Genomic DNA, 27,514 nt, shown 5'->3' on the forward strand with positions numbered 1-27,514 from the left:
TGTGTGTGTGTGTGTGTGTGTTTCCTACATATGTCAACTCATGTTTTCAATTGAATATCCAAGTCATTGTAGCCTATGCTCAATTTAAAGGGACAGTTCACCCTATAATCAAAAGTACATAGAATTTACCTGTAGAGGTAATAATCCATCAAGGCTGTATAGTGTGAGTTACCATGTTTAGAAGATACCAGCCCTTGAAATGTCTGCCTTTTCATGAATATAATGGAACTAAATGGCACTCAGGTTGTGGTGTTCATAATGCCAAAAAATGTATTGCAAAAACTCTGCAGCGATGTATCTTTCCATAAATAATAACCCACTTACTCAAGATAATCCACAGACCTTGCTGTGAGAAGTTTCATGTAGTAATTTCTTTGCTTCTTGTAGAAAGAAGTTGTTCTAGTAGATTCTAACATAGAAAGAAAATATTTCCTACTTGAAACTGCTCACAACTGTCTGTGGACTCCAGTAACTCGTGATTTCTGTAAAGAGATATTTGAGTTGAATTTTTCAGATGTATTTTTTTTTTTGGTGCTATGAGAACTACAAGCCAGTTGCCATTCAGCCTCTTTTGAAGAGAAGGCAGACATCTACAGCTGATATCTCAAAAACTTGGCAACTCACACCAAAACTATCAAGATGGATAAACAGCACTACAGATAAGAGGGGAAAAAATGCATTTTAAATGTTGGGGTGAACTGTTCCTTTAAAGTTGGTTTACATGTCAAATATGTCTAAAGCAGGGATCTCTTATATATATATATATATATATATATATATATATATATATATATATATATATATATATATATATATATATATATTTAGATTGTTTGTTTGTTTTAATAACAGGTTGTTTTATATTTGCTAATAATATGTTGGTACAGGGGAAAAAAAATAACTGTGGGCCCCTTAAGGGTCACAGACCCCCTGTTGAAGACCCAGAGTCGGTACTGACAGAGAGAGAGGATCCAAGGTGCTGATGAGTTCAAGCGTCAGGAGACTCCTCACAGACACAGTGAAAAAATTTAGAAATCATAAACATGCTGATATAAACCTAACCATATTTAGGCAGGAGCACAAGCAGAGCTGACAGTCAGGACAGAGTGTGAAGAGACACAGTGGTTTAGTCTCTTGTCCAGGTCTTTCCTCATTATGCTGGCTCCTTTGAGGACCTCACACTAAGTTGTATTTGTGTTGCTATTTCTAGTTTTACATTTATTTTAATAGTTTTGTTCAAATTGAAAGTTTACATGATTTGATGCCTAATGAGAGTCATGCCCACCTCATCCACACACTTCAGGCATCTACTCTTTCTTGATTCGGATTAGGGTTGCAGCTTCATACAATTTCCAGTATTTATCGTCGACTCTTCTGGAGTCCACCCACCTCCTCCTTCTCCTCCCCCTCCCTCTCGTCTTCTTCTCCATCTCCTTCCAGTCCACTCGTGTGCAGCAGCAGCAGCAGCAGCAGCTCAGAGTTGCTGTGCTGCGCTGATGCAAAGTTCATGTCCAAGCGGAAACACAACTTACGTTGCAGACCGCAAACCGAGGAGCATGACAGAGAAAATATGTGGTGAAGTCGTCTCTGTGTGAAGGACTGCGCTCTGACTTTATTTTAAGGTAAGAATTTTGTAAATCACTTTGGTTGTTGTATGTTGTAACGCACTGAAAACGGATAACAGTCATGTGAAGTCAGCACCAATAAATAAATTACAACATTGGCTAAATTTAATCCAGTCTTGTTGGCTTCCTATGAAATTACGTTAGAGTTTATCTCTGTGCGTAAACAGTGAGAGGAGCCAGAGGCGCACAGTGCCGCTTCACCTCACCTCATGTCCACATGCGTCTGACGGATCCGCTGTGGTCACATACTGTATCTCGTTATAGTCTGCTGTTTATGATTCTGCAAACATGTAGTCTGCACTTGTTGAAAAAAAGAGTTGGTTAAATGATTCGTTATGTCTGTTGGCATTAAGCTTCTGGAGGGACTTGATCGCAGTTATAATAGCTAGGTGTGAAAACCTGCCAATTAGCAGCACTTTGTCAGCTTTAAATAAGTGAGACAACTATCAGAGCTCCAAAAAGGCCAAATAATCACTGTCCACAATGCAGGTGCACCAGTCAAAGGGCTGCTTTATTATTAAGTAAACATATGTCAAGAGGAAGAGTCTCAAAAATCTTGACAACACATAGAAAACAAACTGCACTTTCATGAGTGGCCAACTTTTCCAAATGCTGCAATTTAATATTCAGCTCGATTCAATCCAGCCTTGCATTAATGTTGAGACAAAGTCTTTTTTCATCAGTGCATACATGTTAGCCTCTACCCCCTTCTGTCGCAATACTTTCCTTAAGTTCAGTGATGATTTGTGTTTTTAGGATTCAAGAACATTTATTATCATCACACAATCTAGGGTTGTTCAACTATTTGTAGAATTGTCGTTTCCTCATAATACACACAATATACAACAGCTTGTCTTTCTGAGTGGGATCTGCCCCTCAGATGCAACAGCCCGAGCCAGGATGCTGTAGAGCAAATCTTTTTGTATGATTACAACAATTTCTGGTCTTCTGTTGTTTGATTTCAGACTTTGTTGTCTGATTGCATGTTCAAAAGATGGCGGCTGTTGCTCTTTAATCCAGGAGTGTGTTTTGGCAATTAATGAAAAATTAAAAGAGAAAGTAGGGAAATCTGAAAGAGTTACTGGCCGCTGCATCCAACATGTGCAGCAGCATTTTAGGTCGTAATATTGATGGAACTTAGTATTGAAATATGAAGCTCTGTATTATATGTCACACAACGTCACACAGCATTTCATCTAGGGGTCAAACACTATGTGATTTTCAATGGCTGGTGACAGATTTGGAGAGCAGGGCAACTAATGGCCAATATATAATGTGGAAATCAAGACAAATGAAAGTCATGCACAATTCAATTATTCCATGCACATTGCAATTTAATATACATGGTTATCTTAGCCAGTAACATGACTGATTAAGCCAGCAGTCTCAAAGTCAGATTGGTTTGGGGTCACTGATGGTACTGTCATTTCATAGGGCGGCCCTGCAAGAAAAGCCTATGAAAATGTGTTCTTATGTTTTCATTACATATTTTTGTCATAGTTAACATAAAAATGCAAACAAGTTTCTATACATTTTATAGAAATTAGTTAAACCCAGCCTCTCTTCTATCGCTTCAAATTGGTCATTAATACCCTTGATGAAAATGGCTCACTGTCAGTTTTGTTGGTACTTTTGTGAAAAACCACCAGTATGCAGTGAAAACTTTTATCTTAGACATGTAACTGATCATAAGTTAAACTGGAAATTGTTGAACAATCTATTCTTTTCTGGACATTTTGTTTCAGTTGTATTCAGTTGAAGAGATAGTTTAAATTGAAACAACATAAAAACAAAACTTTTAAAGAACGCCACCAGATTGAGAGAGTTCTATCTTTAGTTACGTCCTACGGACAACAATGAGCTCTTATATAAACACCTCATTTAGAACTGAAACTGCGTTTGGTGGAACAATCAAAATCAATTGGTCACTCTGTTTCTCCACTGGAACCACAGAACAACTGTCCTAGAGCTGTGCCAGATCTCAGATGAGTGGGTTGGCAGTCTGTCAGGGAGTTGGCGTCATGTTTAGAGAGGCTGTCCTTCAACCATCTGAACATCTGGCCTGCTGAAGTGACCCTAAGCAAGTAGGACACAGCAGCAGTGTAGGTCTTCAGTGGACACTCACCTTTGTCTTTTCTGGAGAACGACGAGCAAAAACTGAAACACTAAAAATGCAGTTTACAGCATATGTGCATAATAATGGGTTTACTGGGTGAATTCAACAGTGGAGATTATTACACCATGAAAGCAGCTTGAAAATGTTTTGAAGAGGTGAAGGTCATGATGTTGTGATCTACAGGACAAAATGAAGAATCATAAAAATCTAAAGTACTAGAGCGAGGTGGAAATGGAAGTCACTGAGTTTACCCTGCCACACATCAATAACACAGACTTCTTAAACAAGACTTTTAGACTTAAAGGGCCACTTTAACTGTGCCTCTGTTTATGTTTGCTATGTGGAAGTTTGGAGAGGCAACATTTCCTTGTGCTCTTTGTTCAACATGTCTATTGAAATGGAATGAGATGTGTTTGCACTTCTCTGTTCCTTGGCCTCATTTCCCCCGTGTTCCATACACACACACAAAAAAAAGACATCATGAAAGTAGTGAATGATGGCGTGGGATAAACCTGACCATAGAGATTGATTTGCTTGCTTAGCCTCCTGATGTTTTGTTTTCTTTGAAGTCTTTGTGCACTGTAAAAGAAGTCACTGAACTGTAGTTGAAGAGGTGAATTCTTATCTCAAATGTCTCTTGTGAGTTTTTCTTTTCTTTGACGCAGTGGTGCATTCAGGAAAATGTTAGAGGGTGTGAACAGGAAGTTCTTTTAACAATTCGCAGTGCTCGGATATGACACATACATACGTCACATCACACATATCTGTGGTCACGCAATCAGATAATGTCATGGAGCCATGTAATCACATTCAGAGACACTTGAGTGTATGCAGTGCAGACACACCACAGCAGAGGTGTGGCCTCGAGTCACAAATTTGATGATTTTGGACTGGACATGACAGAATACAAAAAACCTTGCAACTCGACTTGGACTTTAACACCATTGACTCGAGATGTCGCTTGGACTTTAGCCTGCACAAATCCAAAATATGTTATGTAAGAAATGTGCGAGGAATCAATTCATTCCTCTTCATTTTCTGAATCAACTAATCAGCTAACAGCAACGATGCTCTTCATTTCCAGAAAGCCCTAAATGGAAACTTACCATCATCATCATCATCTAATAGTCATTACTCATCTTGTGCGAGTGATTGGCTAATGCCTGAAGTCCTACGTGCAGACACTGACTTTTGGAGAATTGCTTTTAGTTTTTGTGCCACACACACATTAACACTAAACACAGTTGTACCTATAGGCCAATTTAAAACCATGACTTCTCTGCTCTTGAATTTAACTGTTTTTAACTGTGTTCTGCTGATGCCTTTTCATTTATGTTTTTGTCTATTTGTTTTTCTTGTTAATTATATATACAGCACCACTCAAAAGTGTGGACACGCTTCCTATTCAGTGGTTTTTTTTTTGTTTTGTTTTTTATAAGATTTGGTTTAGATTATACCAACAGTGGGTACTTCTTCTACTCAACATCAGTGTAAACGAGGGCACTCCCTCCATGATTCCTCAAGATTTAATAAAGGTTGACGGAATGAATAAAAGTCAAAGGACTTGGGACTTTACTCGGGACTTGTCTGCCTTGACTTGGCACTTAAGTACAAAGGCTTGAGACTTACTTCTGACTTGCAAAGCAGTGACTTGGTCCCACCTCTGTTTTACAGACACCCTGACCATAAGGGCCTGGCAGGCCTTGGAGTGTATTGCCACGTTGCAGCAGTAGATCCTTGTAAACTGAGCGCATGTTGTATTTTGGAGCCATGCGTAATGGTCAGGGTGTTCTGACCTCAACCACAGTTTGCTGGTGCTGCGCTGTAAAAGGACCGTGGGCCTCCGGTCCAGTGGAGGAAACAACTTAAGAGTTGACCCACTGCAGCGCAGCCCTGTTTGTGTGCGCATAAGTCCATGAAGACAAATCTCTTTCTGAGCCTCTGTGATTGAACGGTCCATCAAATGTCATCAGAGCCCGTTACTGCAATTTGTGGCTCTGTGGTACCAGATGTTTGACTAACACAGTAACTTTGCTTGCAGCAGGGAGAGTAATAGAGAAGGGAAACATGTTTGACAGTGTGTGTGTGTGTGTGTGTGTGTGACAGAGAGAAAAACAGAGAGACAAAAGACAGCAAGATTTATTTAAAAAACACTGCTAAAATAGAAGTCCGGGGGAAAAAACACATAAAGACAGGAGGTGAAAATGTGTTTCTCATCAGTGTCTTCAGATCCTTTATTTGATGGCCATAATAGATGGCGTCCGGTCTGCTCTCCCCATCGCACGCTGTTCCCATTACACTTTCCCACCCCCCAGTCTGTCTCTGTCTCTGCAATCAGTCAGGCAGCTCACGCAAAACAGGCTTGTTTATGGATGTCTGCAGGTACAATTTACAGATAAATGTTTAGGAGATCTAAATGTCTTTCTGTGTGCTTCTAATGAGGTCAATTTCCTGAATATAGTTCCTATAGTGAATTTCTGTGCTGGTATTGCACTTTGTTGCACATGAACAGATCTGAATTGAGCTGTGCTCACTGCTCACAAAGCCATGAATGAAAAGGAAAACAATATAATACTGAGGTAAGAAAAATTGGCAGAGAAAACAGAGGTGCAGATTGCAGATCCCTGCCAGGCAAAGAGATGGTGAAGCACCTACTGCAATTTCACCACAACTGTCAGATGCAACCAGCAGAGATTTGTAAAGTTTTTCCAACATTAACATGACCCCCACATAGATTGTCCCAAACTGAAAAAGATTTCAAACTGAAGGACTTGTTGATCACTCGAAGTCAGTTCAGAAGATGAAAATTGAATCTAAAGGTATTCATCAATCTGGGAACTAAACGTTACACTCAGCCTAGCAGTTTCTGATATGGCTTTATTTTATCCAAACTTGGTGTTGACAGAGACAGTGGATGTCCTCTGCTAATGTTTATCTGTCTCTCACCTTCTCGTGCCCCGCAGGCCCTAATCTCTCCCTTAAGCTAAATGTTAGTGAGCTGTGGGATCAGAGGCGGTCAGGCAAAGACTAAAATCCATCCTACCTCCCTCCTCCTCTTTATGAATGGTCAGTCCCCTAAGTTGATTACTCCTTCTGTCACACCCATGCCTTCATCATATCTCGCCTCCCTCCGTATTTCTGGGTTACAGACAGTGAATGTTGGCCACCCCTGAACATTTATCCATGCTGAAAAACTGGGATTAGTTAAAGATTTAGGGAAGGTAATCTTAGCTCAGGCCAGTGCCCAGCATGAGTGCCACCATCACCACCTTGCTCGAGTTCTTATATCACAGGTCCAGATGGGCCTGGCAGCAGCATCAGCTAGTATCTCCTGTGACATTAATCCAACACTGGCTGCGGTTTGGAGAGGTCACGTGTTTGGAGCTTATCGGTACTTCCTTTGCCCTGGAGTCATTGCTTCTGCAGACAGGAAGAAGGTGCTCGGAGTGTATCCAGGAAAAACAGTTGTAGGAAACGTTTAAGTCTCAGGAGAAGTGAATTTATGGTATTAATGTTGTGTATGCCACTATATCAGATGGGGGCTCTTGTTTTTATGTCACACGTCATGTCACATTAAATTGTTGTTAATTTTTCATTAAGTTAAATGGGTTCTCCAGCATAGATATATGAGGGCTGATATTTCATGCCACGTTTAGTGGGGACAACAAACATGACCCAGCGGGGGATGGGGATGTGGGGTTCATGAGTCAGTTCTCTCATGGCGAGTCAAAGAAACAAACGGGATTGTTTTTGCTCCTCACTTCAAAGTGAGCTGCAACTGTGTTCTCTACTATCTGTCCCATTATCCCGTTCTTCTGTTGCCTGTTGTCAGAACATTTCAGAGTGACATAGACACTGAGCGTCCCCATAAGCACAGAAATAGCTGCCAGTGTCTTGCTTGAGGTGTACGGCGCGAGGAGAGACAGAGATGCTGTGCTGCTGCTAGAGGAGCACTGACTGAGATTACAACGTGCATGAGAATGAATTACAAAATAATAGATTTGTGTATATGTCTGAATAACTTACTAGATTTGTCACTAGTCATTTAATTCATATATATAGTCTTAAATATTTTAGCGGTGAAAAAACACCCGTGGTTAAGAGGTAAGTAGTGGACCAAACCAATGTGAGGCATAATGAGGGGGAGGAGGTAATCTTTCAATTTGCAAACACATTGTTTCGCTGCTATAATTAGCACAGAGACTTTGTCACATGAATCTCACAAACATTGACCAGACACTGACAGACAAGAGTTGTCATATTTTAATTTTTTTAATCAAAATTATTGCCAGAGACAGGTGCCCCTATAGCTCAGTTGGTAGGGTGTGCGCACCATGTGCTGAGGCTATCAGTCCTCTGCAGCGGCTGCCGGTTCGATTCCCTCCTTGTTGTGTGTCATCCCCCCTTTCCTGTCATATCTTCAGCTGTCCTATCTGAATAAAGGCAAAAAGCCCACAAAATGATCTTAGAAAAAAATCTATATATATACATTGCCAGGGACAATTCAATAATCCCTGAATATTGGTAGGGACATACCCAATTCAACACCCTTATAAATATCAAATCAAGAAACTCACTGCTTATCCATTGCACAACTTTAAAGAAATGATTATATTTATTATCAATTAATCAGTCAATTGTTTTACTAATTACACCGTAAAAATTAAAATAAAAAAATATTTTAACTTAAAAAAGTTAGTGTCCAGACTGCGATAAAAGTTTGAGTTGACTGAACTGACAAAGACAAGTTGAGGTAATTTTGTAATGATTCAAAACAAATTTTTTAGTCAAACAAACGTGATAATGATTCAGTTGCAGCTGAGCAAACATGTTCAATAACCTTAAGTTATTAAGTTGACCCACTTCCAGCATTGGCACAAAGATTACATGTGAAACTGCTGCCAGTGAGTTTAATTTAATGAGTTGATTGAACGCTGTACAGTACATTCATTCAACTCATCATTTCATGTCAAAAGACTCCAAGTAAGAAGATCTCTTGTTTACAAGTTATGAAGTATTCTGAAAATAAGTGGACAGTTAAATTAACTAGAGTAAATAAAACTTAAGATAACAAGAAAAGATTACTTCCATGACATTTCTGTATTATTATTTTTTTACAGTGTAAAAGATGATTTTTTAGTCAATAAGATGACAAGAAAAAGTAAAAGATCCCATGGACATTTTCTCAGTTCAAGGCCTTCAAGTGACGATGAAAACTATAGAAAAGCACCTAATCCTCACACTGGGGAAGCTGGAATCAGAAAATATTTAGCAATTGTGCTCAGTAAATAACTCAAATAATCAATTGATTGTCAAATCATCTAATCTTGCTAAAACCATACGATTACAATCTGTGTGACTGTAGCAAAGTGCTGTTGACTCAGGAGAGAATAAATCAAAGTGCTTGTACTGAAAGACTCTTCAAAGTACCCAGTGCACTCAGGTTTTATTTGGGGAGTTCAGTCCATGAACAAATTCTTGAGAACCTGCTGAATCCTCAGTCAACAGAGAAAAAGAAAAACATGCCCAGAATCATACGATCCAAAGTTTTAGTTGCCTGACACATGTGCATCTGAATTGTTAGTCTTTTCTCCAGTGTGTAACTCACATCTCTCTCCTTTTCTCCCTGTAGGGTCTCTCAGCGGGCCTTGTGGGATCTGAATAAAAACACAGAAGCCCACCTACCCAGAAACCATCGGAAGACTTAAGTGGATTGAAGAAGGCAGAGAGCAAGTGAGGGAGTCGGAGAGGGAGGGAAGACAGAAGGGATTAGCAGCTAATCCAGTGCATGGACAATCCGGGAGGAGCCTTATCTTTCTTCCAGGATGATGCAGACAAAACACTTGCTGGATTACGGCACCTTACTTTATTGGCCTTTTTGAGAAAGAATCAGCCTCCTTCATCCTTTGCTGTGGTAACCTCTCAAAGGTCTGGTGTCTTGGGTGCAGAGGGGCCAGGGAACAGAGGACAAAGAAGCGGGGCGACAGGCCCGGTGACAGGATGTCCCATGGACAGTGTGGTGCCACACATGGATAAACCTCTTTAGTGGGAGACGGTGCATGGCAGTGGACCCCCCGCTCTCTCTGCTTGGAGTTTGAGGAAGATGAGTGTAGAAGAACTTATTGGATGAGACACACAGGATCCTCTCAGAAGCTGGGAGCTATTGAACACACAAGAGAAAAGGACTCACTACCAGTAAGCAATAAAGTGGAGGCACTGCTGCTTTCATATTCAGCTGTGTTTTGTGACTTGCTTTTTTTTTTAAAGTGCAGGATTACAGAAATTTAAGGATGGTCTCTGAAGCTCATAGGAGAAGCAGGAGAAATGTAGTTCATGATCAGAAATGAGTAAATGAAAGGGTGAAAAGTGCATGCAGTGTAGGTGGGATGCAAAATTAAGGTTAAAAACCACAGAGAAGTGTAACGCTCAGACATAAACATAATCCTTGCAGGCTAACCTGAAACCTAACTGTTGGTGAGAAGGTAGGGTCAGGCCATATGTCGATGTATTGATATATCGATGTGATGACAAGATATCGTCTTAGATCTCAGATATTATTGTATTGTGACATGGCATAAGTGTTGTCTTTTCCTGGTTTGAGAGGCTGCACTACAGTAAGGTGATACCATTTTCAGAACTTACCAGATTGTTCAAGCTGTTCTATTATTTGCTTTTAGCCACTTAGTCATCATATCCACATTATTGATGATTACTGATCAAAAATCTCATTTTGTTAATATTTTGTGGAAGCCACAATAGTCATCTCTACAATATTGTCACAATATCAATATCAAGGTATTTGGTCAAATTTGTGTTATATTTGATTTTGTCCATATTGTCCTGCCCGAAAGCATGATATTCTAAAAGATTCATATGTTTGCACTATTTGAGAATTATATTATATTATTATATGTATATCATGATATATATATAGTATATGGTGGAATAGCCTAAAAATATTCAGATATTATTTATATGCCATATTGCCCAGTGCTGTGGTAAGGGTCACCACAGTGTGGTGGAAATAGACCTATAAAAGTGATAAATTATTTATGAATTTCATCAAGTGTGCTGGTGCTACATGCTGTCCAGTCTGACTGAGCTTTTAAAATCGTTCCTACCTGCTATCTAAAAGCTTGGGTAAAAGGCAAATTAAGATTACATTGGTTTTACAAGGCTTCCTGAGGTGATCCTCTTAGTGTTGCAAGCAAAACGTAAGTTGTGACTGACAACAAGACAGTTGTCTAAGTCTAAAAGGATATAAAGTGAACACAGTGTAAACATCTGTCTGTTTCTTTTGCTTTTGTCACACAAACCAGCTGAGTTGTTTGGCTGAATGTATTTACAGTTGCGGCTGGACTTTGTATTTCTAAACTATCATTCACCGAACCAGATCTGAGCCCCAAACTCAAACCACATAAGCTGTGGTAAGCAGAGGAAACAAATTATGACCTTGTAATTCATCGTCTTTGTTATTTTGTCATGACTGAAAGCCGCAGTTGTGCAGGAGAAGTGATCTGAGCATTTGGTCACTTTGGACAGATGTGCAGTACTAGCTTTGAGGGCGAGAGAGAAAGAGAAGATGTGGACGGGTACTTGACTGACTCTGCATCCATACTGACATCTTTCAGTGTCGATCCAAAAGGGAAAGCGAGGGCAGACGGTGGATGAATAGTTGGCTCTGGCCGTGTGGAGAATGGATTATAGACACATTCTCTGACGACTGAACAACCACATTTTTGTGTTTTCTGTTCTCACTGTCCTGGCATTTAATTTTTTTTTTCTCTCTGGTTTTACAGTGGACCCTAAACTGGAATTTAAACTTGACTGACATGTTACCAGAGCTCAGAGACGCTCATTTGAATTAAAGAGACATTACACAACTTTTCTGCCACCATGAGTCTGGGAAAACTGCCAGGGATTAAAGGCCTTGTGTCCGGCTCTCAGGGGAAGCGTCGTTTCAAGAGCGAGCTCTCTGTGGATATGATCAGCCCACCGCTCGGTGACTTCCGACATACTATGCATGTTGGACGTGGCGGGGACGTGTTTGGTGACACTTCCTTCCTTAGCAACTACGGTGGCACCAGGGAGCCAGGAAGTCCGGACTCGGCAAACAGCTCCAAGACAACTGGGTTCTTCACACGCACCTTTCGGCATGTGCGGAAGAACTCCGTGCCGCGTCCGCGAGGGGGCTCCCGTGACTTGTCATCCCCCCCACCAGACATCTCACCCATCATCAAGAACGCCATCTCCCTGCCCCAGCTGAACATCGACTCTCCCAATGGGTGCCTCCAGAGGGTGCTGTTCCCCAGCTCCATCAGCTCAACAGATGACTCCCTCTGCACATATGGCGAGATAATATAGATAATCACCTCCAGCATGGGACGGAGGTTTATGTAAAGCATCTTAGCAGCAAGATCATCTTCATTAAAAGTGAGCTGAGAAAATTTAATGGCTTTAGAAAAGTGAAGTGAGGAGGGATCACACTCAAATCTGGTGATGTAAGGTAAATAGACAATAAGGCGTCAGCGTCAACAACAGTGGTGCAGATTCATTTACACCAAATCAACTTCAACTGTGTGTGTGTGTGTGTGTGTGTGTGTGTGTGTGTGTGTGTGTGTGTGTGTGTGTGTGTGTCTGTGTTTACATGTATTACTCATGTTATTCACAAGTCACGTTGTTGGGCTCACCTTCCTTTTGAAGTCAAAGTCAAGTTCCTATGACATAAATCATTAAAGTTTAGAGTGAAGACTTGGGTTAGAGTGAGGGTGAGGTTAGGTTTAGGTTAAAAGAAAAATATGTAATATATTTAGTCTTTGACAGCAACAATACAGCCAACATGTTCTCCTTCTCCAGATATGTTTTCATATAAGTTGCTCTTCTTCAAATAATAATTTGTATGTTAAGTCTTTGAAATGACATCTACTCCTCCTTAATTAAAATTCCATAAATTAATGAACTTAAACTTTTTGTGATTTTAAAGGACCAGAGTGTAGAATTTAGCGGCATCCAGCATTTAGCTTGTGGATTTCCAACACCTCATCTCGCTGTAGCAGGTACTTTATTAAAAGCAAGAAACAAATAGTTCTATAAAATGTTTGTTTTCACTTATATGAATTTAATGCAAACCGCCATAAAAGCACAAAAACAAGTACAGCCTGGCTCATATATAAGCTGTCCTATCCTTTGAGCATGCTATGACTGATACACAAACAACCAATCACTTAACAGGTGTGTTGTTCAGTAAAGTAAATTTAAGTTAGATGACTAATAGAGGGTAAGGGGCTCTGACATCTGGAGGGAGGGAGCTGCTCCTTTGTGTCAAAAGGAGCTGTCTCAGGTGGAGGTGGAAAGTGTTGCTAAAGAGAGGGGCCACCATTGACGGAAGGATAACTATCAGAACATCACTGATTGCAAATGTCAGGAATAGCATCCCAACTAAGACCTGTAATACAACAAACAAAATTAATATAAAATTATTTATTATAGAAAAACAGATGAAACTTGGTGAGATCATATTCATTAGTTCGAGCTGTTGGGTTGTTTAAATTACAGTAAACTCAGAAGCAAAAAGTTTCTCAAGCATCCTGCAACCCAGGCAGAATGATCAGTGACCTAGTTTTGGGCTGAGACTGGGTGGTAGAGCGGCACTGCATTAGTCATCAGGAATTAGGAATAAAAAACAAAATGGTGGTGTACTATATCCTTACAGTTGCAGTTCTCGCTGTTCACTCCCTGGCAGAACAAACTGCATAAAGAGCTGCTGAGCTGACTTGGCGCAAACAGGGCTATAAATGTCAGTGAACATACAAACAGAAAGGGTGAGGTTGCCCTCTCCCTTTCAACATCGTTCCCACATTCCTCCAAGACAACCAGCAAACTGGCGGCCTTCCTCTGAGTCATCTGGAATCACCTAGGCAACACCTGTACACAATTAAGTCTCTAAACACAAACACACACAGCTGGTTTAGGGAGAAAGAAAGATACTTAGTGGGCATTTCCTGTCATCTCTGCGTGCATGTGTCACCACCTGAATGCACAGCATAAACACACCATTCATTATATCTGCTAACCAATCAGAGCTTATCAGGCAGCAGCGTGCAGCGCCTGGACTGGAAATCCCCTCTCTGTCTGCAGATCCCTTACCCAATTCATAAGGAATTTGCCCCAAACGAGTGATGTGGAGCTGGCACAGAGAGTCAGTGAACTGAAGGATGATGGGAGCCTTTTGTCATTAGTGGGTTTCTCAGTTTGTTACCCATGTCATTATTTCCATCCATTTTTTCATATTCTCTAAGTTGTTCTTCACACAAGTTTTTCACCCGCAATTTTTGTTAGTATCCACTCCTTTAGACATTGGAGACCAATGGAGAAAAAATCAGTCAGTCAGTATTCCAGAACTAGGTAGGTGGAATTGTAGGTTCCAGTTGATTATTGATTAGACAACAAAAACAGCTCTTCTGAAAAAGCTCAAAATTTAGATTTTAATATTACAAAGAAAAACAAGTCATTTCAAAATAAAATTAACTTCTCTTTTATTCTTTACAAATAACTTAAGCAACACAGTAAAAGCTTGTGGCCTATACTGGGTCCTATACTGGACTCCCATCATATAACACGGCATGGCAATTTCATTTTTAACATCATACTGCTCTTATACCTGCCCAACTTTTACTGTCTAACAGATCGCAGAACACTGAGTCCATTCAGGAGACAGAAAACTCAGTCTGTCCTACAGGGAAGTTTCAGCAGTGGGTTACTGGCTTGTTACATACTGCCACCCTGTGGTGAAATAATTTAATTGCTAGACTTAAAGTAACTGTTGAACAGCTCATACTTCAGACTTCATGTATTTCCTCCCTGTCAAAGAGAAACTCCATGAGTCCATACAGACTAAATTATGTGTTTGTACTTGTAAAAAACGATTTTACCGTCCAAATCATTAATACAGGCTCATGTCAGTTTGGTTTCAGTTTGGATTTCCTTTCAAGTCATGTCAAAGGTCTCCAATTTGAAAAATGATTCCTGGATGAAAATTAAACTTCATTTTTTAAACAGTTTGGATTTGAGTTTCTAACTGAATAAATATATATTGAACAAATCCAATGATATTTATAACAATGTTAAACTAATGTGTTCACTTATTTTAAAATTCTTAATGAAAAGATGTTGAATCTCTCCTCAGCCTGCCCCCTTTCTACTCCTCCATCATTCAACCTCCCCACCTCCTCCTGCTAATGGTATATTTTTAAATGAATATTTTGTACAAAATAAACAAATAAAATATTGTCCATGGCTCTCCGTTAGTACTACTAGTAATTCAGCAGTATAGTCTCTTCAGTTTTACTGACTTGGATCAGTTCATGAGATCTACCGTGTATGAAATTAAGTATCTAGGGCACAAAGCCTGCATGCATATGTACTTGGTTTTGCTGCACCTGAGCTCTACAAAATATAAATGTGCTAAACCTGCAAGTTACATTTTAATAATATAAATAAATTCCTTTACAGCCAAGAAAGTTGGTGCCAATGATAAATTTTCAAGAACAACAAAGTGGCAGTTCACTTCAGATATTCCTGAGCTGCTCAGCATTTCTGATCAGTCGGTCATACTGGTTTTGACAAATTTGTTTTGAACGCCTGGTCAGTGTGTGGCAGTGTATGGGATGATGTACTAATGGCCAGTATGCTGGCTTATGTGCAACTATACAATCAAAACCCATCCATTTACAATAACCAGCTTTTTAGCTGTCCACTGTAGTGACCACATGAAAGAGCAGGGGTTAAATTAAAAATACTTCTCCTACACATGACTGTTAAACATTTCCTGTAACATACCTACATTGAGGTTATTCTTGTGGGATTTTATGCTGTCAGTTACATTTTTTAAAGGTAAGACTGATTTGAATTTCTTCCTCTGTCTGTTTGCAGGTGTACAGTCAGGATTTGTCACTCTGCCCCGCTTCTCTCGCCTGGACAGACAGTTTCAGGATGAAGACGTCAGGAAAGGGCCTGACATCACACTGACACGCTCAGACTCCCTCACCTCCTTCACCGTAGACCTCGGCCCCTCCCTTATGACTGAGGTACTGAGTTTGATCGACAACCCCAGCTGCCTTCAGATGTCCAACCACAGCCACGCAGCAGGTGAGGAAGAGGAGGAAGAGGAGGGTGTCAGCTCTCTGACAGAGACGCCTGTGCAGACCCCTGAGGTGACATCACCCAACTCTTCCACGGGTAGTGGGTCACTCAGCAGGAACATGAACAGCAGGGAGCGCTGTTGTGACTCCAACTGGACAGAGCAAGAGGAGGAGAGGAGGTCTCCTCAGAGAGCCGAGCCTGCAATGGAGGCAGAAAGGTTTCAGAGGGCAGCTGACGTGCTCTCTCGTCATTATGGTGGAGGGTCCTTCACAAAGGGAACGAGGATGAGGAACAACGCCACCTCGCCTGCTCTTTCCCACAGCCACAAAACACCATATGCCTTTTCTGAAGAGGAGGAAGAGATCAAAGTCTAAATGAAAAAGAGCAGAAACTTTATTGATCCAATAAAACCATAAAAACTTTCCAGTGACCTTAGTTCACTTAAAGTCAGAGAGGCTGAACATTTTGTGATATTCTGTTTTTCTTCCATAGAAACATTCTTCCTCTCGTCACAAGCATCTACATTAACCACCAGTCTGTGTCCAGTTTCTGCAGGATGGATGCTTGATGCTGATCTTGACCCTGAACCTCCTCTCTGCACTATGATATCTGTATATGTTTTTCTACTGGTTATTTAAAATATTCTGAAGATATAAGTCTCTGAATGAGTGTGACACCACAAAATAGACTCTTGTCAAGACAAACTATTCATAATGACTTTTTTTTTCATAAATAACAGGATATAAAAGTAATAGAATAGAATAGAATTTGTCCCACCTACATTAATTATACACATAACAGTTGAATGAATATACTGGAGAAAAATGAATTTTGAATGGACTTTGATTTTTCTATTTTTTCACATTGTACATAGTCACTCACTACATCACCATGATGTTCAACAGCAAAATGTATTTTACATAAATTAAGATGTTCAGCTTCAATGATCTAAGGCGTCAAGCTGAACCTGAACTTTAAAGAACACTTTTATAACAACTATAATAAAAACTCTGTACAATGTACTAACTGTAAGATAAGATAGTTGTACAATTACAGCTGATAGGCCTCTGACATCTATGTGACGAATGCACCTGTAACGTGTTTATAAGATTGCATATCAAGCTTTTATCATTCTTAGTTATTTTTTCTAATATGATATGGCTTTTGTACTAAAGGCTTGATTTACAACAGACATATCATTTAATGACATTTCTGCTTTCATTTTTTTAAACATTGTAAATTCAAATCGGATTCTCTCACCATCTGTTCAGTTTTGTAAATAAACAGCCTAAATTGTTTTAGCCCAAAACAAAAATCAAATAAATTTATACTCTCAAAATCTGACTCCTGATAATAAATTGCAATAATTTGATTTGATAAATGTCTGTTTATAGAATCGCACAAGACTCAGTAGTCTCATTTTCCTGAGGGTCAACGTCAGGCTGAAACAACAAGACACTTCTAATCTGCACAGTTCTCTCATTTGTGTTTTCCTAATGCAAAGCTGTATGTGGTTCCCTGAGATCTGGATCTTTTTTGAGAAATCATTATTTTTGTCTTTTTCGGGTTTACTGCCAGGGCCCAGGTCTGGCAGTACTGCTCCAGCAGGTCCAGGTTCTGCTGTAAGCCCTGTTTTGTAGGAGACAACAGAACCAGGTAGTCTGCGTACAGCAGGAACTTGATTTTGGAGTCATGTAGTGTGAAACCAGCTGCTGTTGACTTCTCCAGGATCGATGCCAGTTCATTAATATAGATGTTAAATAGAGTTTGACCCATACAACAGCCCTGGCTTGCTTCTGAGAGAAAAATGTTGTCCTTCTGTTGCCAATTTTTATACTGCACTTACTGTTTGTGTACATTGACTGAATTTTGTCACGTTTTACCCCTTACACCGGATTTTGTTCTTGTTTTGGTTGACATGTTTGTCAGTTAAGGTATGTAGGTTGTAAATATGATCAGAAGTGTGGTGTTCTGGTAGAAATCCAATCAGACTTTTTGTCAGGACAGTGTGTTTTTCATTACATCGAATTATGCCTCCTCATCTCCCCTCTCCTCCGTCAACCCAGAAGTCATTTCCCGCCCACCATCATCTCACCTGTCACCATCTTCCAATTGCTTAAATGCACCTGGAGGAGACGAGGAGCGAGGAGAGAGGAGGCTCCTGGAGGAGCACAGTGAGGATACACCGGTGTATCCTACCCAGAAGTCTTTTATCAAGAGGTGTGATGTTGATTGAACAGTTTTTGAGACTGTCCCACACAGGGAAATCAAAGTCCAGTGACTGACATAAGTTTCTGCAGCAGTTTAATGATTCTGATGTAAGTATTTATGTTCTTTGGTGTCACAAAGAGCTCATGAAGAAATAACTGATTATAAGCACTATTAGTATTACTAGACCACAAGTTGCTACATGTTATGAATAATGACACAAACAGGTGGACACAGGACAAAAAGGAGGCGTACGGTACAGTGATGATTAAGAGATTATTACTGTGGGATCAATATCACACACATTTTAAAAGACTAATGTGGTGGCATGCTTTGTACTGTCATGTGGGGATCTATAGATAATAAAATAAACAATTATATGGTGAGATGCAGTATTAGGACACAATATAATAACACTTTATAACAGGATCATTTTATGGCAAAGACTTGTGGCTTCACACACAGCAACAGTTTGTCTTTTGTTTTTCGTGTTTATTATTTCACAATAAAATCAACACACAATCTCACAAAGCTTGGTGTGTATTATTGTGCAGATAGTAAATAAATAGCCTAAGTAAACAAATAACACTGATCCGTAGCCTATGTAAATCATAAGATTTAACAGGAATATTAAATGACGATAGAAATCAACATCCATAAGAATAATAATCAGCCACTTAAAACAGTTCACAAAGGAACGAGGAACGCGTATTTCTCAACTTCGTAATATGCAATGAAACTTTTCAATTTATTTGAGAAATATGATCTAAAACAAAAGCCCTAGCTAACTTTTTTATTTTACCATATTTTATTTTATTTATTATTTCTGAAATATTATATTCCCATGTAAACTCTCTCTTTTGCAGTATTCCTGTGCACCTGCTCCTTTGAAACGTTAAAAAAATGTAAGCCATGTTGTTTGTACATGATTTTGTTAAATAAAGTTTATATATATATATTTAAAAAAAAAAAAAAATCAACTTCGTCTTCTTCCTTTCCTCGCATCTTTCATATCCTCGCTGGGAGGAGCTAAGCAGCGAGGACAAGAAGCGAGTGGACGAGAAGACTTCACCAGAACGCCCACAGAGACGAACAGGAAACCAACACAAGGAATGAGGAAAAAGCACCAAATATGACAGAAGGTATGATTTACAATCACAAAGTTACCTGAAACACTGAAGTTGCAAATGCTTTTCATTGGTACAAAAAACTACCAAATTGCAAGTGTGTGTGAAAGAGTGTTGTGCTACTGTGTTTGCTTAATTCAGCCGTATCAGTATTGTAATACTGTTACAATAGTACTGTACTGTTATTGTTATTACTGTTACTATGCCCCATGTTATTTAGTAAGCACGTCTGTTAGGTTTAGATAATAATATTAAATAATAGTATTTGTTACGGAAATGATACGAGGGTGGCTTAAAGTTTCAGTTTCACTTTTGTACATGTCGTTGTGATTGCTCGCCGGCTCTGGTGTGGACCTTAAAAGTTCATCTGCACTGCAGTTAGATAAACGCTACGTCCCTAGTCCTTCGTCCTGCACGACACATATCTGAGTATCCCCTGTTGGCGGTGGCTAACAGTATTTTCATATCAGTAGGCCATAGCCTTACGACTCTAAGTCAGGTTTAAGTCAAGCCATAGGACTGTCTTACTGTCTCACTTTACTTTTTGCAGGCGCTGATCTCCTGGACTCATCACATCACTCATGCTCTTGAGGAGGAGGTAGGAGGGGTTTGTGAGAGGCGGATGTACACCTTATGGTTATTTAACGCAGGACAAACACCAGGGAGCGCTATGATGCTACAAAGGTGAGTTCATTTAACGTTGTTATAATTGTGTCAAGACGTGTAGCAGTTTGTTTTGTCAAATTAGGTTCAAGTTTAGGTTTGGCCTTGCTTCAAAAAAATGTAGAGCTTTTATTGAATGTGTCTTATTTCCAGTGGTGGAAGTAATTAATTACAAATACTCAAATTAGTGTAATTAAGTAGTTTTTTGGGGGTACTTGTACTTTTATGAGTAGATTTTCAAGTCTGTACGTTTACTTGTACTTAAGTATTCATTATGCCATGTAATCTACGTAGTTACTTTTAAAATCATAGTTGAGTACTGAGTACAATTTGAATTAATATCCAGACCTTTAATCTTAATTTTTGTAGCCAGTAAAGTGATTTGGTAGCAACAAAAACAAAACAAAACAAAAAAGTATGTTAATGACTGATCTTTAATTGATTTTTCATAAGAATTTAACCAGTTAAAAATGTATTCATGGATATTTAATCAATAGTCGTGGCCGTAATTGCACCTTTGTTTTGTCTGCTGGAGACATTTGCTGAATAAGGAAATAAAAATTTGAAATGAGAGAAAAAAAGACAAAAAAAATCAAAATGAGGGCAAAAAACCACAAAATTTAGAGCCCTAGTCTGGAGAGGTGATGGTGACATAATCGGTTAAAAGTAACTAATACGCTGAGTAGTTTTTTTGATGAATACTTTGTACTTTTACTTAATTATTTTTCTAACACTAGTACTTTTACTTGTAATTCAGTAATATTTTAGCAATGTAGTAGTACTTGTACTTGAGTACAGATTTTCAGTACTCTTTCCACCACTGCTTATTTCACAAATTTAAGTTAAAAATTCAAGAGTTGTCATGGCTACTTGACAACGATCGATAAGCACAGATTTGATAACCACAGTCATAATTTAACAACAACAACAGCAACAATAATAATAATAACAATAATGATGATAATGATAGGGACAGATTTGGTTTGGAACTGGCTCTAAGTCACAAAATAGCAGTTATAAGTCAGAGTATTTGCTTTACATTTTCATTAGGGCTACATTTAAAAATGTTTGTTCTTGCAGAATACAAAGACAGCCCTCCACCACCTTTCCTTTAAGAATATGGACTTTATTTTACATTACACTAATAAGAATAACAAGCCTTACTTTATTAGAGGGCCATTTGGGAGACATTTGAGCAGAACTGTATTGTGTTTCTGGTCTAGTGGTTAGCATTTTCACCTCACAGCTAGAGGGTCATGGATTTGAGTCTCAGTACGGGCATGGCCTTGGATGCTCTGGTTTCCTCAACAATGAAAAGCATGTATGCTAGGTCAGTTCACCTGTCATCACCCCTATCCAAGGTGCTGTCTACAACTGGAGTTGGTCCCTGGCTGCTGTACACTGGCTGCCTACTGCTCCTAGTACTAGCATTGGTTAAACTCAGGGACAGATTCTGACTGTACAGTTGTACTCTGTATTGTTGTATAATGTGACAATAAAGTTTGCCCTTAACTTTAAACTAAAGTGTATTATTTTCCACTGTTAGACCCTTATTAGATTTATTAGAGGGTAATTAGGGACACATTAGCTATGGTGAACTCATATGTCTGCTACTTCCCCATTTAAATACAATATGTATATTTTGTCTATGGGTGACTGCACAAATTTATAAGGTAGATAGGAAGGTAGCTCTTATTTATCCAAATGGGGACATATCAGTCACACAGCAGCAGAAATATGAGAGGAAAGGAAAGAAACACTAGTAAATAAGGGGATAAAATCTAGACAATGCAATAATAAAGCACAGTATGGTAAAGAATAAAGATAATAGCAATACCAATACTAGTATTGGCATGAGAATGGGTATATCAATAAGTATAGAAATTTAGACAAAATTATATAAAGTGTAAGAAGTAGAAAGAAAGTGTAGAACAGTGCAGATGGTGTAAAATACAGTGAAATTCAATAAAGAGTGTGAAATGTGCAACAATATAATGAGCATATGAACAGGCAGAGTAAACATGAATAGTTGTGATTGTGGTTGTGTAAAATAGTACAAACAGGATCCATATGAGATGTATAAATAATGGTGCAGCTAGACAAAGTCAATGAATAATTACAAAATGTATACAAACTGTGCAAGACAGCGACCAGTGTGTGGAGCAATAAAGTAGTCTGCACTCCATGATCGGTGACCATACCAGAGTTGGCCTCAGGCACCAACTGAGTCATTACTGCAGGTGGTAGTATGGTTGTGCAGGAGGATAGTTGTAAGTATAAAAGAACATCTTTGGAGGATGAGACAGCTGCTACACATGACTTTTAGGATATTCATCAACACATCATCTCCTCTCAGCCACCTCCTCCAGGCTGTCAATATGTTTTCCTACAACAGAGCCCACCTTCCTGATTAGTTAATTGAATTTATTAGCATTACAAGCCATAAAACTGCCCCACCAACGTACCACACTTAGGAAGAGTGCACTGACCACATAGACCATGGGTAGCAGCTGCTTGCACTGTCCGAATGATCTGAGCATCCTCAGGAAGTACAGTCTTTTCTGACCATTTCTTCTCAGGGCTTCACAGTTGTGTGACCAGTCTGGTTTGTTGTTGAGGTGCACCCCAAAAAAACTTGAAGGACTCCACCACCTCCACCTCCTCACATTGGACGTTGATATATAAGGCTAAACTCAGTGCCTTTAACTGGCTCAATTGAAATAAGCCAGTACCAAGTAGTATTGAACTTCTCCAGTCAAACAATACCTGCACTCAATCCTTTTGATACACAAAATACTATTTATATGGTTTTTCATGCAGCCAATCACTGCAAACATTCTTCATAAAGACGAATCGTTGCTTTGGTATTGAATTAAGTACTCAGTCTCACTGTAAGAGTACTGGTATTGGTACTTTTATCATAATTTTTTATATGATACTCAGCCCTAATGATAGGTGTCAGTGCCTTCCTGTTCATGGAAAATCCATGACGAGTTCTTTTTTTGTGACTGATGTTAAGCTGTAGGTGATTGATGTTACAAAGCCAACAATTCTCTCCACCAGACCAGTTTTCTTTTCTGACCGCGAGTCTTGAGGTCCCCAGCAGAATAAGAGAATTTCTAGGCAGTGCCCATCTCCATTTCTTAGATGACATCATTCTTATACCAACAAACATATATATCAACAGACTGCAAAGTTACATGACATGTTTGAAATGGACCCTTCAAGATTGTCCCTCTGAGAGAGGCAGGGAAAGAAGGAAAGTGCAGTTTGAAAATTTAACAAACACAATCTTTATTAGATAGTAGATATACCCTAATTAGACATCAAACCGTATACTAATAAGACATAACAAGTCATACTCTGTATCAAAATAGAAAACTAGAAATAATATGTTTTTATTAGACAGTATTAGACCCTTTATTGTTCCCTTTATGACTTTATCAGATGGTAAACATCAGGCTCACTGTCAAGGTCATCAGTGGGTACACTGAAGGTGTTGACAAAAGGAGACTGTTGTGGCTCCTGGTTTGTGATTATTTTGTCCATTTTCAATCAGCTGAAAGTCAGAGGGAAGCAGGAAGCATGACAATCAGGGCATTGTTTACTGGTATTTGTTTGAAAAGGGATACTCATGTAACCATCATTGTCAACAACGCATATATGAAATGTTTCTCTTGAATGTATGCATCAAATAAATGCCTTAGTTTAACTAATAATTATACATTTGCTTTAAATGTAACCACTAAATGCTAACCACTAAATTTCTCCCATGACCGCAGACATAGTGCTGCTTAAAGACATAAAAATAAACTGCTTTAAACTGATATTTCTCAGCCACATGGCAAAAAAGTCATGTAGTGATTTGCTCTCTAAATAAATGATGACCTGAATCTTGCTAGCCAGCATCTCCGCAACTTGTTGGTTTATTGGTCCAGTATTAATGAGACCTAATCACTCTTTTTTTAACCATAATTATAACCAAAGATCTGTCAAAATAAATCTGGACCTGAGCCACAATCAAGGTACTTAATTCTGAAACCAGTGTGGTTCAGTCTCTTGGGGTTTTTTTGTTTGAGGTTGACTGAAAGCCTAGCCCACATACATGTACTATTTACTAACTTGGAAGAATATGAGAAAATAAATTATATTCAAGTAATAATGAATTTATTCATCATTTAGGAAAAGATGCCAAGCTGAACTCTTACCTTGAAAATGAGACAGAGAGTCTGTCTCAAGGAACAAAGGAAGATGGATCATGAGGCGTCCCTTGATCACAGTTGACCATGGTTGTCACATCCTACAGGTCTTCCATTCTGGGACAGTGTCTCTTGTGAATGTGGCAGTCTCGATCACAAAGGTGGATCATCGACTCCTTTGAACAAGACCTATACAGAGCTTTACATTACAGAAGGACGCAGTGGGGAGGAGGACATTTTAAACCTTTATCAAGCAAGAAAACTCACCCAAGAGAATTCTGACCAAGGGAGCTGGAAAAACTGCTGCTGTGCAAAAATTCACTCAGGACTTGGCAGCAGGATAAGCCAACCAAACTATACTTTATACTTCTATTCAAAACTGAATTTTGTAAAAGACAAGAGTTAGAATTGTTAGGTTCAGAGTTTGGCCAGGACCCCAGACGCAGAGAGCGAGATAAAGCAGTTCTCAAAGAGTTTATTGTTTCACAAAAAAGCAAAAAACAACGGAAGGCGAGGGCAGGTGCTGGACGCGGTCGGCTGGCTGGCGCAGCGGGGTCGGCAGGAGGGGAACCGTGCTGGCGTAGGAGAGCACTGGTGGACACAGGCTTCAACAGGGAAACGTGAAAGGCCGGGTGAACATTAAGGGCTGCGGGCAATTTGAGTCTCATCACACTGGGATTGATTACCTTCTCAATTTCAAAAGGACCGATGTACCTGGGGGCTAGCTTCCTGCTCTCCGTCTGCAGAGGGAGGTCGCGTGAGGAAAGCCACACCTTTTGACCCGGCTGATAGTGGGGGGCAGGAGCGCGACGTCTGTCCGCCAATCGTTGATTGCGAGCCGCAGTCCGCGTGAGAGCCGCCCTTGCCTCCCGCCAGACCCGCCGTGCCCGCCGGAGGTGCTCCTGAACGGACGGAACTGCCACTTCGGTCTCCTGGATGGGGAAGAGGGGAGGTTGGAAACCCACAGAGGCCATAAAGGGGGACATACCTGTGGCTGAGCTGACCAGAGAGTTGTGGGCGTATTCCACCCAGGGAAGATGGGTGGACCAGGAGGCGGGATGTCTAGCGGTGACGCACCGGAGAGCTGACTCGAGGTCCTGGTTGGCCCGCTCCGTCTGGCCGTTGGTTTGGGGGTGGTATCCAGACGAGAGGCTGGCTGAAGCTCCCAGAGCGTGGCAGAAGGCCCTCCAGACCTGGGAGGAGAACTGGGGACCCCGGTCCGAAACTATGTCCTGAGGTATACCATGAAGTCTGAACACTTGTTGGACGAGGAGGTTGGCCGTCTCTAGGGCTGAGGGGAGTTTGGGCAGAGGAACAAAATGCACAGCTTTGGAAAAACGATCAATAATGGTAAGAATTACTGTGTTACCCTCTGACGGTGGGAGTCCAGTGACGAAGTCCACTGCAACATGAGACCAAGGGCGATGGGGGATGGGTAGTGGACGTAGGAGGCCAGCAGGAGTCTGGTGGGAGGATTTGTTGCGGGCACAGACGGAGCAGGCGGAAACATACTCCTTGGTGTCAGACGTTATGGAGGGCCACCAGAAACTGCGTCGGAGCAAGGAGAGGGTGCGATGAAACCCAGGATGACAGGCGACTTTGGAAGCATGTCCCCACTGGAGCACAGGAGTTCTGGCGGCGGGTGGAACAAACATCCGGTTGGGAGGGCAGCTCTCGGGAATGGGTTGATCTTGTTGAGCCTCCTGCACGACTTGCTCAATCTCCCACCTGGCCGCCCCCACCACGCAGGAGGAAGGGAGGATGGTCTCCACAGGTGTGTCTTCCACCGGTGGAGTAAACAGTCTGGATAAGGCGTCGGGCTTAACATTCCTGGAACCAGGGCGGTAGGTGAGGGAGAACCGGAACCGACCCAAGAACAGGGCCCACCGAGCCTGCCGGGAGTTTAGTCGACGTGCAGACCGTAGATAGGAGAGGTTCTTGTGGTCAGTCCATACCGTAAAAGGGTGCGTGGAACCTTCCAACCAATGCCTCCACTCCTGGAGAGCCAAGACCACAGCGAGGAGCTCCCTGTTGCCCACGTCGTAATTTTTCTCTGCTGGGGTGAGCCGACGAGAGAAGAAGGCACAGGGGTGCATTTTGTGGTCAACTGGGGAGCGTTGAGAGAGGACAGCCCCTACCCCAGAGTCAGAGGCGTCGACTTCGACCACGAACGGTAATGCAGGATCTGGATGGGAAAGCACAGGTGCAGAGGTAAACAGGCACTTTAATCGGTCGAAGGCAGCATCGGCTGCCTGCGACCACACAAAGGGGAGCTTGGAGGAGGTCAATTGAGTGAGTGGGGCCGCTACTTGGCTGTAATTGCGAATGAACCTCCTGTAAAAATTTGCAAACCCCAAAAACCTCTGGAGGTGTTTTCTGGTGGCGGGGACAGGCCACTCGGCCACCGCTTGAACTTTAGCCGGATCCGCCTTCAGCTGTCCCCTTTCCACCACGAACCCCAAAAAACTGACAGATGTGACATGGAATTCGCATTTCTCTGCTTTCACAAAGAGTCTATTCTCTAATAGTCTTCTTAAAACCAGCTTTACATGCTGGACATGTTCATCAAGGTCTCTGGAAAAAATCAAGATGTCGTCTAAATAAACAAACACGAACCTATTAAGCATGTCCCTTAAAACGTCATTGATCAAAGCCTGGAAAACAGCTGGTGCATTGGTCAGACCAAAGGGCATAACCAGGTACTCGAAATGTCCCAGGGGGGTGTTGAACGCCGTTTTCCACTCATCTCCTTCCTTAATCCTGATGAGGTGGTAGGCGTTACGGAGATCTAGCTTGGAGAAAATGGTTGCTTGGTGCAAGGGGCCAAAAGCGGAATCAATCAGAGGGAGTGGGTACTTATTTTTCACTGTAATGTCATTTATCCCCCTGAAGTCTATACAAGGGCGCAGGGTTTTGTCTTTCTTTTCAACAAAGAAAAAACCCGCTCCCACTGGGGAAGAGGAAGGGCGGATTAGCCCCGCAGCTAACGAGTCTGTGATGTACTGCTCCATGGACTCTCTTTCAGGCTTGGACAAATTGTACAGTTTTTGAGATGGAAATGGGGCTCCAGGGAGCAGTTCAATGGCACAGTCATAGGGACGGTGTGGGGGAAGAGAAAGCGCTTTGTCCTTGCTAAAAACCTCCTGAAGATCATGGTACATGGGGGGAATGGAGGACAAGTCAATAGGTTCGGTAGGCACAGGTGGCGAGGAGGCACTGGAGGGAATGGCAGAGTGAAGACAATGGGAATGACAGAACGTACTCCAATTGGTAATGGCCGAGGCGGACCAGTCAATATGGGGGTTGTGCAACTTTAACCAGGGGAGCCCCAGAACCAGAGGTGAAGTGGGAGAGGGAATGATTAACAGCGAAATTACTTCCTGATGATTACCAGAGAGCAGCAGGGTCACAGGGGCAGTACGGTGGGTGACACTA

The 27,514-nt window shown here is 40.9% G+C and overlaps 1 protein-coding gene and 1 long non-coding RNA gene across 2 annotated transcripts; both read left to right on the forward strand.

Moving 5' to 3' along the window:
• The first annotated feature begins 1,443 nt into the window (after positions 1-1,443).
• cdc42ep1b (CDC42 effector protein (Rho GTPase binding) 1b) lies at positions 1,444-18,621 on the forward strand. The gene is made up of 4 exons (XM_084744858.1): positions 1,444-1,622; positions 9,374-9,936; positions 11,541-12,091; positions 15,673-18,621. Exons 3-4 carry the CDS (start codon positions 11,638-11,640, stop codon positions 16,254-16,256), a joined length of 1,038 nt encoding a protein of 345 aa, XP_084600984.1. The 5' UTR covers positions 1,444-1,622; positions 9,374-9,936; positions 11,541-11,637; the 3' UTR covers positions 16,257-18,621.
• Positions 18,622-19,094: 473 nt separating this feature from the next.
• Positions 19,095-24,482, forward strand: LOC146309809 (uncharacterized). The gene is made up of 3 exons (XR_014772386.1): positions 19,095-19,232; positions 19,768-19,901; positions 24,063-24,482. It is a non-coding gene; the product is annotated as an uncharacterized LOC146309809 (long non-coding RNA).
• The last annotated feature ends 3,032 nt before the right edge of the window (positions 24,483-27,514 follow it).

This window comes from Lutjanus erythropterus, chromosome 19 (assembly GCF_056507025.1).
Source record: "Lutjanus erythropterus isolate fLutEry1 chromosome 19, fLutEry1.hap2, whole genome shotgun sequence".
Lineage (NCBI taxonomy): Eukaryota > Metazoa > Chordata > Actinopteri > Lutjaniformes > Lutjanidae > Lutjanus > Lutjanus erythropterus.

What these genes read in the sequence shown, in the direction of transcription:
- cdc42ep1b (XM_084744858.1), top strand. Translation starts at nt 11,638, where the DNA reads ATGAGTCTGGGAAAACTGCCAGGGATTAAAGGCCTTGTGTCCGGCTCT. An exon ending in TGACTCCCTCTGCACATATG is followed by an intron (nt 12,092 to 15,672) that starts GCGAGATAATAT and finishes GTCTGTTTGCAG; the next exon opens with GTGTACAGTCAGGATTTGTC.